General features: G+C 41.9%; 1 protein-coding gene across 1 annotated transcript in view; it reads left to right on the top strand.

The window, feature by feature from the left end:
- Positions 1-16638, top strand: part of EXD3 (exonuclease 3'-5' domain containing 3) — a 999700-nt gene that overhangs the window by 341848 nt on the left and 641214 nt on the right. The window contains 3 exon segments of the mRNA XM_029613511.1: positions 1967-2067; positions 14760-14833; positions 15252-15290. Of these exon segments, the coding sequence (XP_029469371.1) occupies positions 1967-2067; positions 14760-14833; positions 15252-15290 (214 nt within the window).

The raw sequence follows: 16638 nt of genomic DNA, 5'->3' as shown, positions 1-16638 counted from the left end.
AATTCTTTGCTTTGATGTTTACTAATGAGGATGTTGGGGAGATACCCATTCCAGAGACAGTTTTGAAGGGTGATGAGTCAGATGAACTGAACCAAATTATGGTGAACCTGGAAGACGTAGTAGGCCAGATTGACAAATTGAAGAGTAGTAAATCATCTGGACCGGATGGTATGCACCCCAGGGTTCTGAAAGAACTAAAAAATGAAATTTCATATCTTTTATTAAAAATTTGTAACTTATCATTAAAATTGTCCATTGCACCTGAAGACTAAAGGGTGGCCAATGTAACCTCAATATTTAAAAAGGGCTCCAGGGGAGATCTGGGAAACTATAGATCAGTGAGCCTCACTTCAGTGCTGGGAAAAATCATGGAAACTATTCTAAAGAATAAAATCGCAGAACATTTAGATAGACATGGTTTAATGGGACACAGCCAGCATGGATTTACCAAAGGGAAGTCTTGCCTCACAAATCTACATTTTTATGAAGGGGTAAATAAACATGTGGACAAAGGTGAACTGGTAGATGTGGTGTATTTGGATTTTCGGATGACATTCAACAAAGTCCCTCATGAGAGGCTTCTAAGAAAACTAAAAATTCATGGGATAGAAGGCGATATCCTTTTGTGGATTGCAAACTAGTTAAAAGACAGGAAGCAGAGAAGGATTAAATAGTCTGTTTTCATAGTGGATATAGATAAACAGTGGAGTGCCTCAGGGATCTGTACTTGGACCGGTGCTTTTTAATATATTTATAAATGATCTGGAAAGGGGTAGAGTAGTTAAATCTCAAGCTGATTGTGATAAATTACAGGAGGACCTTGTGAGACTGTAAGATTGGTCGTCCAAAAGGCAGATGAAATTTAATGTGGACAAGTGCAAGGTGATGCACATAGGGAAAAATAACCCTTGCTGTGGTTACACAGTGTTAGGTTCCACATTAGAAGTTACCACACAGGAAAGAGATCTAGGCGTCATAGTGGATAATACATTGAAATCGTCAGCTCAGTGTGCTGTGGCAGTCAAAAAAGCAAACAGAATGTCCTTGGAGAAAATAGAGTTACTTACCTGTAACAGGTGCTCTCTGAGGTCAGCAGGATGTCAGTCTTCATGAAACCCACCCACCGCCCCTGGGAGTTGATTTCTCCATTTATTAGCTATATCATGGACTGATGGACTCTGCCTAGGGAACAGGATGATAACTATAGCTGCACATGCTCAGTAGGGCATGTTTGAATGTTTTAGTGAGCTCAGAGTTCCGGGCCAGGCTCCATCTGATGATCTCACCCCCCCCCAATGTGTGAGGACTGACATCCTGCTGTCCTCACAGCACACCTGTTACAGGTAAGCAACTCTGCTTTCTCAGTTCCTAGGGGGTGAGGGAATCTCTGCCATCGCTCAACAGCAACACCTAGCAATTAGACTCGGGGTGCATGATTACCAGGTTCTGAAAGGAAATCTGTAACCCCTGATCAAGGACTGTCATTGCAATAGTTGATCAGATGCGAGGGAGGAGAGGGTTTTAAAATAGGGAAATTCCTCAATTGGCTAACAGCAAGCATTGGGCTTGTATGGGAAGCCCAAAGGAGCAGGAGGAAACTGCAGGACCAGAAAGAAAAGGTAAGAATAATATTTTAATAAAATGCAATAGCTTTATATCAAAATTAGGACTTTGATTATTCTTCTTAAAGCAATATTTCAGACATTTTAAATTCTTGTGTATAACACTATGTGAAGGCACTGTTGCCTGTGACTGAACATTTCAACATGTTTCCATTGACGGCTCTGAAAATCTGTTTCAATTGCCTCTGCATTTCTGTTAGATCTGCAGTACTATACAGGAACTACACTGAAACCACTCATACATCTGACAGGAATGCATCAGTGGGCCAAGCTATCTATGCAGAGCTTTGTTTTTTAAATAAATGAAAATGAATGTAGTTGTGTTGTTTTCTTTTTTATTTTAGGCAGTACCAGCCCTTGCCTCACTTGAGAATGGATAAATTGAATCACAAAGGATTGAGCAAACTGGTCTTCCGGCTGCTGGAGCAGTATGACCTTGATCCGGGTATGTGACCCAGAGATCATCCTGGATGTGACCAAAGACATTTTACCTTGCAATACAAAACAGATGAAATAGTGCTGAGTTCCCCATCTTCCCCCTCTTGCTAAGCGAGAACACAGCAGCTGCTGCCTTTTCCCTCTGAGTTTCTAAAGCATTCACAAAAACACAACTTAGAGTTATGGAAAGTATCACTTTGCTTTGCGGTGTCATAGCGCTGGAGGCAGCTAATTGGCTTTTCCTTCCAATGACCAGAAATAAATCTGGACTTCAAATGACCTTAAATAAACAAAGTATGAAGGGCTTACTGTGAGTTATGGGAGCAATTTTCTGATGTAAAAAAACATATATTACTCATGTGGATGTCCTAGACCTCAGGAGTTACACCTAGAAGAGAATAACCCCTGGGGAGTGAGAGGAATATTGTTAGGCTCTCAACTCCCTACGTCTGCCCTGTAGAATGCAGACCACTATGAGTTACGATGCTCTAGTAACCTTCAGCATTCCTAAGGCTTCACTTTAAAAAAAGAAAAAATACCAGTTCAGTCCTGAAATATTTGAGTTGTCCTCTAATAGTGTGATTAAAATTAAGGGTATGTTAGATTTCCCAGGAATGTCATTGACTCCTTGTGCAGCAGAAGAGGAATGTGTTTTATTTGATTCATATTCCGTTTTCAGACACTTCAGAGCAGATTACTCAGGTACTGTAGGTTTTACCCTATCCCCAGTTGGCTGTACAATCGGAGACCTAGAGCCACTAAGCTATGAAGTATTATCATGGGAGGGGTCCCACTATTGAGGGGGGGGGGGTGTTACATGATAGTGGGGCCCCTCCTAAAAAAAACAAAAAACTTTGCAGCTATATGGTGTGTTCTTTTGTCTCTTGGCCAAACACCTCAGGGTAAAAGAACGCGTCTAGCGCCCCTTTAATGCAATGGTAGCCCCAGCCTCTAGGGACTGCCATTGCCTTAAAGGGCTGCTAGACAAAAAAAAGTAGCACCAAAATGGGGAAGTTGAGTGAGGGTCAGTGCTGACCCTCAGCTCAACCCAGGGCTGCCTCAAGCGAGATCTCTTTTTTTTCCTTTTTGACCTTTGCGAGGGGATGGGGGTGTTGGAGCTCAGGACTCCACACTTTATTGTTGGATTTTGAGGGTTGGGCAGGGGCTGTCACCATGAGAACATTTTTAATCTCTTTTTAAACATTTGGGGAGTCAGGGCCACCTCAAGTGGTGGCCCTGGGTTGAGCCAGGGGTCAGCAGTGACCCCCCCCCCCCCCCACACACACACACACACTCAACTTCCCCATTTTGGCGCTAGATTTTTTTTTTTTTTTTTTGCTGGCTTTTTAAATGTGAAATGGGAGCCTCAGAACTTGCATTAGGGTCCTGGGCCTCCTGCCTCACATTTACCACTTTTCAAATAAGTGTAGGTATTTTATCGCAACTGACCACCTTCTCATCCTGCTGTGATAAAATATTTGCATCAAATTGCCTATTAATGACCTCCTTTGTATGCAGTTGCATTATTGCTGCATGCAAATCACATGCAAAGAAGGTCATTGTAATGGGGAGGGAACTTAGGTGGGGAGATGCAAAATATCACGTAATATCACCTGATAATGCTCTATCATGTGTTTTACAGTGATATAGAAACATAGAAACATAGAAATGACGGCAGAAGAAGACCGAATGGCCCATCCAGTCTGCCCAGCAAGCCTCACACATTTTTTCTCTCATTCTTATCTGTTACTCTTAGCTCCTTGTTCTATTCCCCTTCCACCCCCACCATTAATGTAGAGAGCAGTGATGGAGCTGCATGCAAGTGAAATATCTAGCTTGATTAGTTAGGGGTAGTAGGGGCAGTAACCGCCGCGATAAGCAAGCTACACCCATGCTTATTTGTTTTACCTAGACTATGTTGTACAGCTCTTGTTGGTTTTTTTTTTCTTCTCCCCTGCTGTAGAAGCAGAGAGCCATGCTGGATATGCATTGAAAGTGAAGTATCAGGCACATTTGGTTGGGGTAGTAACCGCCGTAACAAGCCAGCTACTCCTCGCTTTGTGATTGCGAATCCTTTTTTTTCTTCACCCCTGTCGTTGAAGCTATGCAGGATATGCGTGAAGCATCCGTTTTTTGTTTTTTTTTTTTTTTTTTTTCCCCCTGCCGTTGAAGCAGAGAGCTATGCTGGAAATGCATGATGTATCAGTCTTTCTCCCATGCCGATGCAGCAGAGAACCATGCTGGATATGCATGGAAAGTGAAGTATCAGGCACATTTGGTTTATATAGATTTGGTTTATATAGATCATTACTGTAGCTTATTGCATCTCCCAGTTAAGTTTGTACTTGAGGCAATGGAGGGTGAAGTGACTTACCCAAGGTACAAGGGGCGGAAGTGGAATTTTGCTTCCCTGGTTCACAGTCTGCTGCTCTAATCATTAGGCTACTCCTCCACTCTGTGTGTATGTGATTGCCACTCTTACTTGTAAAGCTTAGTTCTCTATGGCCCTTATCTATCCCACCTCCAAGTCTCTCTCCCTTTGTCTTCTTTGATGTGTGTACTCTTCTAATGATGCTTGTTCTTCCCTTTCCTACACTCCCTTCATCTCTCTCATCAGTCTGTTTCTAGATGATGAAACCAGTACCTACTCCGCTCCTTCCACCAATAAATCCATCTTCTTAAAGTTTCTAAAATCTAACTGCTCTTAACCACCACCGTCCCTTCTGAAAGCCTTTCTGTTCTCTGTTGCTGACCCATTCTCTCTCCCTCCAGGAGAAAAGACCCAATGTAATGCTATGTTTTGAGAAAACTCTGTGTCAAGGGTATGCACTTTTCAGCTTAAGTGGCATCAACACATTTGTTAAAGAGATCCTTGGCAAAGGCTTCAAAATGCCCTGCTGCCACCTAAACAAGCTAAAAAGTGACATCAAATGCAGAGTTTTCTCCAGACGTAGCGTTACACTGGGTCTCTTCTCCCGAAGGTCCTGTAATTCAAGAACTATTGCTGGACTTGTTTGAATGGCAAAGCAACTCAAGGAAAGTAATTGTCTAGCTTTGATATGTGAATAAGAAATGTAAAAATGCTTAAAAAATAATCAGGGACTGATGATTATTTATAACCCCTTATATATGTGAGAGAGAAATTTAGCTCCACTCACACGGGTGTTATGATGGTCCTTTGCGCTATGATGTTTCTTTGTAAAAAGCAATATTAATTATTTCCATGAATGCTTGAATTCTGTATAGTATACTGGGTGCATTCATTTTTTTAACAGGTGATTTTGGTGATTTTCAATGCATATTCATATGCTATGGTGTTTCCTGTTAGAAATATTTTAGTGTAAGCTCATTCTAGCTTTTATTTGTTCCTTTTTAATCACTTGCTATCTCATCATGATTGAATACTCTATTATTCTTTTTTGCCAAATAGTCACCCTAATGACACTACTTGTACATGATGCCTGCCCTGTTTATCCCTCAAACCTACCCGTATGTTTCCTTGCAAACACCATGTCACTAGTACATGTATACAAGGAAACAAGCAGAAAGAAAGGTCAGCTGTAACAGTAGCATCTAGGAGCTCACATCTATCCATTCTGTCTGTGTACACCTTAACAAGTCATATCTTGGGGGAAATGGTGGCAACTCTATAGAGGTATAAGAAGGAAGTCTGATGAAGAGATTAAAACATAAGAAGTTGCCGAACTGGGTCAGACTGAGGGTCTATCAAGCCCAGCATTCTGTTTTCAACAGTGGCCAATCAAGGTTACAAGTACCTGGCAAGTACCCAAACATTAAGTAGATCCCATGCTACTAATGCCAATAATAGCACTGGCTATTCCCCGAGTCAGCTTGTTTAATAGCAGTTAATAGACTTCTCCAGGAACCTATCCAAACCTTTTTTAAACTTAACTACAGTAACTGCTCTAACCACATTCTCTGGCACAAATTTCAGAGCTTAATTGTGCATTGAGTAAAATAAGAATTTTCTCCGATTTGTTTTAAATGTGCTATTTGTTACCCTTTATGGAGTACCCCCTAGTCCTTCTATTATTTGAAGAATAAATCGCCGATTCACATTTACCTGTTCTAGACCTTTCATGATTTTATACACCTCTATCTTATCCCCCCTCAGCCATCTCTTCTCCAAGCTGAACAGCCCAATTATCTTTAGCCTTTCCTCATAGTGGAGCCATTCCTTCCCCTTTATCATTTTGGTCGCCCTTCTCTGTACCTTCTCCAGTGCAACTATATCTTTTATGAGATGCAGCGACCAGAATTGTACACAGTACTCAAATTGCGGTCTCACCATGCGGAAAAACAGAGGCAATATGTTTAAATCTTTTTTATTGACCAAGAACATTCTTATTACAAGTCAAAATGTCTGAGGGTGGGTTTGTTTTGCATTCCCCCCCCCCCCCCCCCCCCCCAAGACTTAAGCAAGAAGTAAAAAAAGACATTTTTCTTAACACAGTTATCTCCCACTTCGGCATTCTCCCCTTCCCCCCAAACCTTCCAAACATAGCAATAGGATATATCTGGTTACAATACATCTTCCTTTCCATAAGCAATTTTTAACAAATAGGAATGGACATGTTGTTTAAGATCAAACTTCTAGCTTGCAAGGGTAGAGGTTGTAAGTAAGAATCCCAGATTAGAAAAAAGAATTTTTCTCGTCATGTCCACTTGCTCTAAATACTTTTCCACCACACACGTATTATATACTGTGTTGTAGGAGTGTCCAATCCCATGTGCTTCTTGGGATAACCAATTATGCAAAATATATTTTTTTTAGCTAACAATAGGACCTTTCTTAACCAAAGTTTAACATATCTGGACTTAAAGTTATATCTTTTCCAGTCATCAAATAAGAAAGGTTGTATATCGAATGCTATTGTTACCCCAGTTATTTTAGCAACCTACCTTTGTACCGCTTTCCAAAAATGTTATATACATGAACAAGACTGAAAGCTGTGACCTAAAGTCCCAGATCCTTGACCGCACTTCAAGAACATAACAGAGTGTGACAACACACTTCTAAATACCAGCACTTGGGAGCTATAGCCCTGTAATAAAAATTTGAAGTGAGTTTCCCTCAACAGTATATTTGGGATTATCGTGTGGACCCTTGAGAGACACGCAGAAATATAGAGAACAGAAAGTCTACTCCCAATTCAGCTTTCCACTCTCTCATTACCATTGAATAGCCCACTACCCCTTGTTTTTTCTGCAAGATTTTATACAAAAAAGATATACAAAAAAGATATAGTATGTCTGCCGGAATCTTCTATATCAAATAGATCCAGCAACATTTCCGTCTGCTCTCCCTGCAGTGTTGCAAGATCTAATGACTGGAAATAATGTTTCAATTGCAGGTAGGCAAAACTTTGCTTTTGTAACATGTTATAATTTTAACACACATCATGAATAGTTTTTATACCTCTCTCTTCAATGAGAGTATGAAAAAACAAATCAACTCCTCTTTCATGTCAATCCCGGAACACTTTGTTCTGTGACCCAGGCGTAAAATCCGTGTTAACAATAGGCAAATAATGAGCTAGCCTGTAATCTAGATTTAGTTTTCTACAAAACCACCTCCATGTATTTATAATGGGAATTATAAGCACACTTTACTGCAAATATCCAGGTAAGCTCCGACAGGATCTGTGAATGATAATATTGCAAATTCAAAGGGGCTATTAGGTTACATTCCCTCGCTATCCGGCTATGGTAATTAGTATTGAAAAGCCAATCTCCCACATGTTGCAAGTTAGATGCCATGTTGTATAATCTTATATTTGCCAACCCCAGACCCCCTTCCTTCCTTCCACACATTAGTACCGATAAGCGAGCTCTCAGTTTTGCCTTTTGCCATATAAACTGCCTGATTTGTCTTTCTGTTCTCTTGACTTCTTTCCTGGTCAAAAAATTTGGTGTGACCTATAGCATATATAGCCACTTGGGAAAGATCATCATCTCATACAAATTAATTCGGCAACTAAAGACAGGGGGTAATCCATCCATGTTTGCAGAATTTTTGTAGTGTCCCCTAGTAACGCTTTATAGTTTTCATTTTTAATTTTCCCCTGGTCTTTATGTAAGTATATGCCTAAATAATTAAGATTCCTGAGTCCACCTGATTGGAAATACACTCCCGCATATGTCTCAAACTTCTTCTGTCATAGGTAGTGCTTCCGTTTTATCTAAATTAAGCTTAAAGCCTGCTAACCTCCCATATTTGTCGAATTCATCCACTAAAGCCAGCAAGGTAACATTTACCTTTGTGTGCCAGGATATCATCTACAAATAATGAGAGTTTGAAAACTAGCACATTCAATTCCCAAAAGGAATGCCCTCTGACATCATTTTCCTTAATTTGTTTTAGGAAGGAATCTAGCACTAGCAGAAACAGTTGGGGGGATAGGTGACACCCCTGCCTTGTTTCCCTCTGCAATTCGAACACCTCTCACTTCGACCCATTTGCCAAGATAGAGAACAGTGGTCTACTACAGAACATAGTTATCACTTTAAGAAAATAGCCTTCTATTCCCACAACTCTCAAAGCTGCTAACATAAATTGCCAATCTACCCTATCAAACCCTTTTTCAGTAAATGTAAGGAAGGTAGCTTCTGCTTACTACTGATTTCTATTGAAAAAATCACTTTATGCATATTAGAGACTACATTCCTCCTCTTAAAGAACCCCACTTGTTCCTCCCCAACCAGGTTTGGCAAATATCAGGCCAGTCCATATGCCATAATTTTTGCTAGCAGTTTTACCTCAAAATGCAAGAGTGAAATAGGTCTGTATGACCTATCTAGCAAGGGGTCATGCCCCAATTTGGGTAGTACAGTCACAACTGCCATATTCTGAGAGTATGGAAAGCTACCTCTTTCAATTAGATCACCATGCATTTCTCCCAGGGGTATCAAGATACACTCTCCCATTATCTTTAAAAAAATCTCCAGAGTACCTGTCTGGTCCTGGTGCTTTTAACAACTGTGCTTGCATAATTCCCTTCTGAATTTCTTCTAACTGAATAGGAGCATTTAAAACTTCCTTTGCATATCTGTCAGACTAGGCAAGTTAACTGTTGCTAAATATTCCTCAGCTTGTGATTCACTAGCTGGTATCGCTGTGTATCCATTTCATAGAAGATCTTAAAGATATTACATATATCTACGGTGGAATTTTTGAAACATAGAAACATGGAAGTGATGGCAGAAAAGGACCTAATGGCCCATCCAGTCTGCCCAGCAAGCTCCCATAGTTATCCATTTCCCATACTTATCAGTTACTCAGACCACCAAGGTCAGGGCTCTTGTTGGTTACTGTTTGAGTTCAATTTCCTTTCAGCCCCTGCATTTGAAGCAGAGAGCAGTGTTGGAGTTGCATCGAAGTGTTTAATATTAGGCTTTTTGGTTAAGGGTAGTAACCTCTGCATCAAGCAAGTTACCCCCATGCTTATTTATTTCCCAGACTGTACAGTTCAATGTCCTTGTTGGTTGATGTCAGAATCCAATTCATTTTTTCTCCCTGCTGTAGAAAGCAGCGAGCAATGATGGAGTTGCATCAACAGTATGAAGACATATTTGTTAAGGGTAGTATTTGCCACACCGGCAAGTTACCCCTATGCCTTTTACTTCATTTCCCTCCCCCTTGCCTTTAGGGATCCACAGTGTTTATCCTTTTCCCTTTTGAAATCTTGCACCATTTTTGTCTCTTCCTCCAGAGGAAGGAGATGCCAGGCATTCACTACCCTCTCTGTGAAAAAATATTTCCTGGCATTGACTCTGAGTCGTCTTCGCCAGAGTTTCATTTCCTGACCCCTGGATCTTTTGGTTTCTTTTTAGCGCAAACGTTTGTTGTTGATCGTGCATCATTAAAACCTTTCAAGTATCTGAAGGTTTGTATCATATCTCCTCTGCTCCTCCTCTCCTCCAGGGTATACATATTTAGGTCCTTCATCCTCTTCTCAGTCATTTGATGGAGACCCCCCACCATTTTGGACGCCCTTCTCTGGACCACCTCCATCCTGTCTCTGTCCTTTTTGAGATACGGTCTCCAGAACTGAACACAGCACTCCAGATGAGGCCTCACCAAGGACCTGTACAAGGAGATTATCACTTCCTTTTTCTTACTAGATATTCCTCTCTCTATGCAGCCCAGCATTCTTCTAGCTTTAGCTATTGCCTTGTCACATTGCTTTGTCTTCTTTAGATCGCTAGATATACTATTACCCCACGGTCGCTCTCCTGTTCAATGACCAGCAGCGCTTCACCCCCCATCACATATAGTTCTTTCGGATTACTGCATCCCAAATGCATGACTCTACACTTCTTGGTATTAAATCCCAGTTGCCATATATTCGACTACTCTTCAAGCTTCCTTAAATCAAGTATCATTCTCTCCACTCGTTCCCACGTGTCCACTCTGTTGCAGATCTTAGTATCATCTGCAAATAGACAAACTTTACCTTCTATCCCTTCCGCAATCTCGCTCACATAGATATTGAACAGGACCAGTCTCAACACCAATCCTTTCGGCACTCCACTTAACACTGCTCTCTCTTCATAGTAGATTCCATTTACCATCACACACTGTCTATCAGTGAACCAATTTGTAATCCAGGCCACCACCTTTGCAGTTGCACCTTTCATTTTTTTTTCTAACTATTTTCCTCATTTTATCAAAGTTTCCCTTTGAAAATTGTGTTAGAGTTGCAGATTTACATATTGTCCCCCTTCTAGTCATTAGATCAAAATTGATCATGTTATGATCACTATTGCCAAGTGGCCCCATCATCGTTTCCTCTCTTACTAAATCTTGCATTCACTAGCTGGTATCGCTGTGTAGATCTAAAATAGCTCCCTCTCTTGTCTGTTCCTGAACCAATTGCTCCATAAAGCCATCGTTTATTCCATCCAGGAACTTTACGTCTCTAGCATGTCCTGATGTTACATTTACCCAGTCAATATTAAGGTACCGTAATTGAAATCTCCCATTATTACTGCACTGACAAATTGGTTACATTTCCTGATTTCTCTTAGCATTTCATCATCCATCTCAACATTTTGGCCAGGGGGACGGTAATATACTTTTATCACTATACTCTTACCCAACACACAGGGGATTTCTACCCATACACATTCTACTGTGCATTTAGTCTCTTGTAGGATCCTTATCCTGTTGGACTCTATGCTCTCCCGGAAATAAAGCACCACCACCACCACCACCTGCATGTTTATCCTCTCTATCATTGCGATATAATTTGTACCCTGACATAGCACTGTTCCATTGGTTATCCTCCTTCCACCAGATCTCTGAGATGCCAATTTTGTCTGTCTCATCATTTACTGATATACACTGACTCTCCCATCTTCTTAGACTTCTGGCATTGGCAGACAGGCATTTCAAAGTGTGCTTTTTGTTTGTATTAACAACCTGCTTTTCAGTTGATTGGGATAATTTGGTATCCTTTAGCTCAGGTGATTCTTTTTTTATAGTCACATGGACTGCTTTTGCTTTTATTGGAATCTCACTGTTGAGATGCTCTAAATCTCCTTTTTCATTAGTATCTTCGAAGATATCTTCCTCCGAACCATGCACTGCTGAGTGACTGTCTGCTTTTCCCCTTGTTCTAGTTTATCTCCTTTTTAAAAGTTAGCACCAGGAGCCTGGTTCCACTTAGCTTAAAGAGGATCCATTCCTTTTGGAAAAGTCTCCCCTTTCCCCAAAAGGCTGCCTAGTTCCTTACAAAACGGAAACCCTCTTCCCTGCACCATCATCTCATCCATGCATTGAGACTCCAGAGCTCTGCCTGTCTCTGGGGACCTGCACGTGTAACAGGGAGCATTTCAGAGAATGCCACCCTGGAGGTTCTGGATTTCAGTTTTCTATCTAAAATCCTAAATTTGGCTTCCAGAACCTCCCTCTCACATTTCCTGTGTCATTGGGGCCCACATGTTCCATGAGAGCGGGCTTCTACCCAGCACTGTTTAAAATCCTATCTAGGTGACGTATGAGGTCCACCACCTTCGCACCAGGCAGGCAAGTTACCACACGGTCCTCACGTCCACCAGCCATCCAGCTATCTACATTTCTAATAATTGAATCATCAGCTATGAAGACCGACCTAACCCTTCCCTCCTGGACAGTTCCCTGGGAGACTTGTCCTTGGTGCAAGAGGACAATGCATCACCTGGAGAGCAGGTCCTTGCTACAGGATCACTTCCTGCTACACCAGGATGATGCTCTCCTACTGGGAGACCTTTCTGATCTAAGGCAGCACCTGGGCTGCCAGACTGGATTTGGGACTTAGCTACTATGTCCCTGAAGGTCTCATCAATGTACCTTTTTGTCTGCTTCAGCTCCTCCAGGTCTGCCACTCTAGCTTCCAGAGATTGGACTCGTTCTCTGAGAGTCAAGAGCTCTTTGCACCGGGTACACAATACAACCTCTCACCAGCGGGTAAAAAATCATACATGTGACATCTGATGCAAAAGACTGGAAGGCCGCCCTCTTGATGCTGGACTGTTGCCTTAATCTTAATTTTGTTGAGTTTCTAGTTAAGATTAGGTTGCTATGAGAGTACGAATGTGTACAAATAAAGTCCTTTAAATTTATAGGTGTATTCACTAATTAATCTGGTAGTGACCTACAAGGGAATGAGTCAACTCTCAATAAGGGTTGGTGCAATAGTATGATTTAGATAGGAGCCTGTTTGATTTTTAATGAGAAAGTGTTTCTTGCCTATAAATCAAAGGATGAGCTAGGCGTGAGTGGGAGGAAAAGACAGACACTAGACTTAACTCCCTCTGGCTTGCTTATTATCTCAGACACACATAAACTCTAAAGAATATACCCCACTATTTCACCTCTCTCCAAACTTTTAAGTCCTAAGATTTCCCAAAGCAATACTTACAGATCCTCTTCAGCCACCAGCTAGATGATGTACCTCAATCCTACCATTGAATTGAGAGGTTTGAGTTTTGCGCTCCTAATGGCACACGCTTACAGTTCTCATCTCCTGCAAGGGGTGCAGGACCTCTGGAAGCTGGTGCTGTGGAGTTTGCAGTCTGAATTGCTCGCTGTGACCTCTGGAATCCTCTCCCCAGGGGATGCTGGGAATAGTATGCAGATGAGCTTTCCGGACCTCTTCTACTGCAAGGGGAGCAGGGCCTCTGGAAGCTGGGGCTATGGAGTTTGAAGCCTGGATCGCTTACGATGATCTGTGGAGTCCTCTTCTGGGGACTGCTAGGAACAGTATGCAGATGAGCTTTCTGGTCTTCTTTTACTGCAAGGGGTGAGGGGCCTCTGGAAGCTGGCCTGTGGAGTTTGAAACCTGGATTGCTCGCTGTGTCCTCTGGAGTCCTCTCCCAGGGGATGCTGGGAACAGTATGCAGATGAGCTTTCTGGTCCTCTTCTACTGCAAGGGGAGCGGGGCCTCTGGAAGCTGGGGCTATTGAGTTCGAAGCCTAGACTGCTCGCTGTAACCTCTCCCGGGGGATGCTGGAACAGTATGCAGATGAGCCTTCCAGTCCTCTTCTACTACCTTGATTGATGGAAACAGTAGATGGAGAAGTAAGGAGGATGGGAAAATACTTGCCAAATTTTTAAGGCTCTTAAGGAGAGCTGAGGTGAGGATGTCATAAATGTTATCTTCCTCGTGAGGCACTAGAATATAGGAATATTTAGGAGAGAAATCATGGATAAATGGTGGCATTTTTAAACCAAAACATTGAGTCTTCCTCCTAAATAGATAGATCAGACAGTTCTGCACTTCCGAAAGAGAGCAATTATTCAGTCACAGTATTAGAGGGCCTATTACCTCTGGGCCACTGGTTCAAATCCAGCTTAGACTGGTGGGGACTTAGAAAGTCCAATTCTGTGTACCGTAGCAGAAGCATACATATTGCAGACCCTACAAATCTGTAAGTTTTGCTGCATCCTTTCTCACTGATCTGTGACAAGGATACAAGGGGGACAGAGACTTGAGTGAGACTTAGACATAGAAACATAGACAATGATGGCAGAAAAGGACCAAACGATCTGCTACACCATACAAGTCACCCCTTTACTTAGTTTCCCCAACCATCAAAGTCAGGGTCCCTTGTTGGTTGCTGTCTGAGTACAATTAATTCCCTGCCACTTCTTGCCGTTGAAGCAGAGAACAATGTTGGAGTTGCATGCAAAGTATCAGGCATGTTGGTTAAAGGTAGTAACCGCCACACCAGCAAGTTACCCCCATGCTTATTTGTTTTCCCAGACCGTAAAATGCAATGTCCTTGTTGGTTGCTGTCTGAATCTAATTCCCCCTTTCCTCTTTTCCCCCTGCCGTAAAACCAGAGAGCAATAATGGAGTTGCATCAACAGTATGAAGACTTATTGGTTATGGGTTACCCCGTGCACACTTTTCTTCATTTCCATCCTCTAGCATTTAAGGATCCACAGTGTTTATGCCATTCCCTTTGAAATTTTTCACTTGTGTAAAGACATAAGGAAATGGAATTGGGAGAAAACTTGCTAATTGGAGGTTTGGTGCATTAAGCAAACCCCATATATTTGGAAGTGGAGAAGCACAGCACAACCTAAATAGGGTGGGAAAAATATTAGAGGATCTATTTGGTTCATATGATGGGCTTGTGGGAGACTACTGTTGTTGATCTATGAATTAAAGCCCTTTCTTTATTTTTCAGCTCTCTGCCCAAATGTCATTAACCAGCGCCATCTTGGGACTCTGAAATACCTTTTCTATAAGCGATTTGTGGAGGTATGCCTCATTTCTCTTAAGTTAGACATTTGGGTTAGCAGCAGCACCTACTGGCCAGGCTCAGAGTATGCACATACTGGCTTCTGGAGTGAGCTACAGTCTGTAGCTTGAAATCAAGGATTGTCACTGCATTGTTGGGCTAGGTGGAAGCAGGAGAGAGAGGATTTAAAAACGGGTGAAAATATCAGTGGGCTGCTACAAATGAAGGCTTATAGTAGCATAGCCCGACAGAGGCCACTTCAGATTGAGCTCAAAGCCCAACAGAGCAAGCAGTAGCTGCTGTATGGAAAAAAAAAGTTGAATTATGTTTGGGGGGGGTATTTTATTTTTATTTTACTGGTGAATCTAATGAAAAAGATATGTTTTCTGAGCAATTTTCAGGATTTATAGTTGTCATTTCTTTGTTTCTTTTTCTTAGAAAACTATGACTCAGGAGAATTGGACTGACCATATTCAGGTGAGCTGGATATTCATTCTGTCTGGTTCTCAATCCAGTCCTTGGGACACACCTAGACAGGTTTTCAGGAAAGTCACAATAAATATGCATTAGATAGATCTGCATGCTCTGCCTCCATTGCATGGAAATCTGTCTTCTGCATATTCATTGTGGCTGAAAACCTGATTGGCTAGCTGTCTCCCAAGGATTGTGTTGCTAACCCCTTGTTCAGTGAATGGAAAAGAACAAATCCAGCAGGAACTCCTGCTGGCTCAGTGAAAATGCTGTGTTCTGCCATGTGAAGGACCTGGGTTTGATTGCTGGGCCAGAACACTGCTGAGGCCTGGGATGTTGTGAAGGCAGCCATTGTGGGGACAGAGCAACACCTAGAGACTGGATTTAGGGCCCATGATTGTAGGATTCCAGGAGCAGCTGTGGTGCTTGGTTCCATCTGAGGACTGTTTCTATAATGGCTGGAATGAATGAAGGCTCATGCTGCTGAATCTCATTCATGGTTCCGATTGAACTGGAAGGCCAAAACAAGAGGAGAACATTTTCAGGCTAAAAAAAAAAAAATGAGCGCAGTATCTATCTACCCACTTTCTATTTATCTGTCACTTCTCTGTTATCACACTTTTTTTATTATTAGAACTACAGAAATATGATGTGCTCTGAATTTGATGGGAAGGCAAACAGAAGCACTAATGCATTGCAGAATCTGCAGTGGCTCCTTAGCTGTAATCCTAAACTCTTAGGGCAATTTTCAGATCAAGTGGGGAGTTTGCAGGTACTTTGTACCATAGGCACAGTTTGCCTGCTTAGTTTGGGGGACAGGGAGTAGTACGGTCATATTCATGGAGGGGGGGGCAGAGGGGGCCTGATTCAGCATTAGCACCTGCAGCATTGGAGGAGGCAATGCCTCTCCCCCCCAAAAAAAACTATAGCTATGCTTTGTGCCTATAAGCTAATGTTTAAAAGGAAGTTCCATGCTAAGTTTACCTTTGAAAATTCAGAGTTGGCAAGGTTTTGTACAGAGTCTGTATAGGAAAGTGAAATATAACACTTTCAAAATGAAATCCCTTGTTCCTACTTTTCTATTTCCTTCCAAATCTTCCCTGTGGGCCAGTCCTTTTCTGGAGTGCATTGTTTCAAAGCATGCATGCTTTTACGTGTGTGTGTGTGTGTGTGTGTGTTGTATGTGTGTGTGTGTGTGTGTGAACCCATGATTAAATCAGTATATGTAAGTAAATCTGCTTAACTGACAATGGCTCTTCTCTATCCAGCTAAAAATAAACGTGTATTTAGGCTCAGGAAGAACAACAGTATATGTACTTGCCTTTCTACGAGTACATGCGCTTTTCTCTCCCTC

The sequence above is a fragment of the Rhinatrema bivittatum genome, chromosome 8 (genome assembly GCF_901001135.1).
Source record: "Rhinatrema bivittatum chromosome 8, aRhiBiv1.1, whole genome shotgun sequence".
Lineage (NCBI taxonomy): Eukaryota > Metazoa > Chordata > Amphibia > Gymnophiona > Rhinatrematidae > Rhinatrema > Rhinatrema bivittatum.
This window is presented reverse-complemented; position numbering and strand designations above follow the sequence as displayed.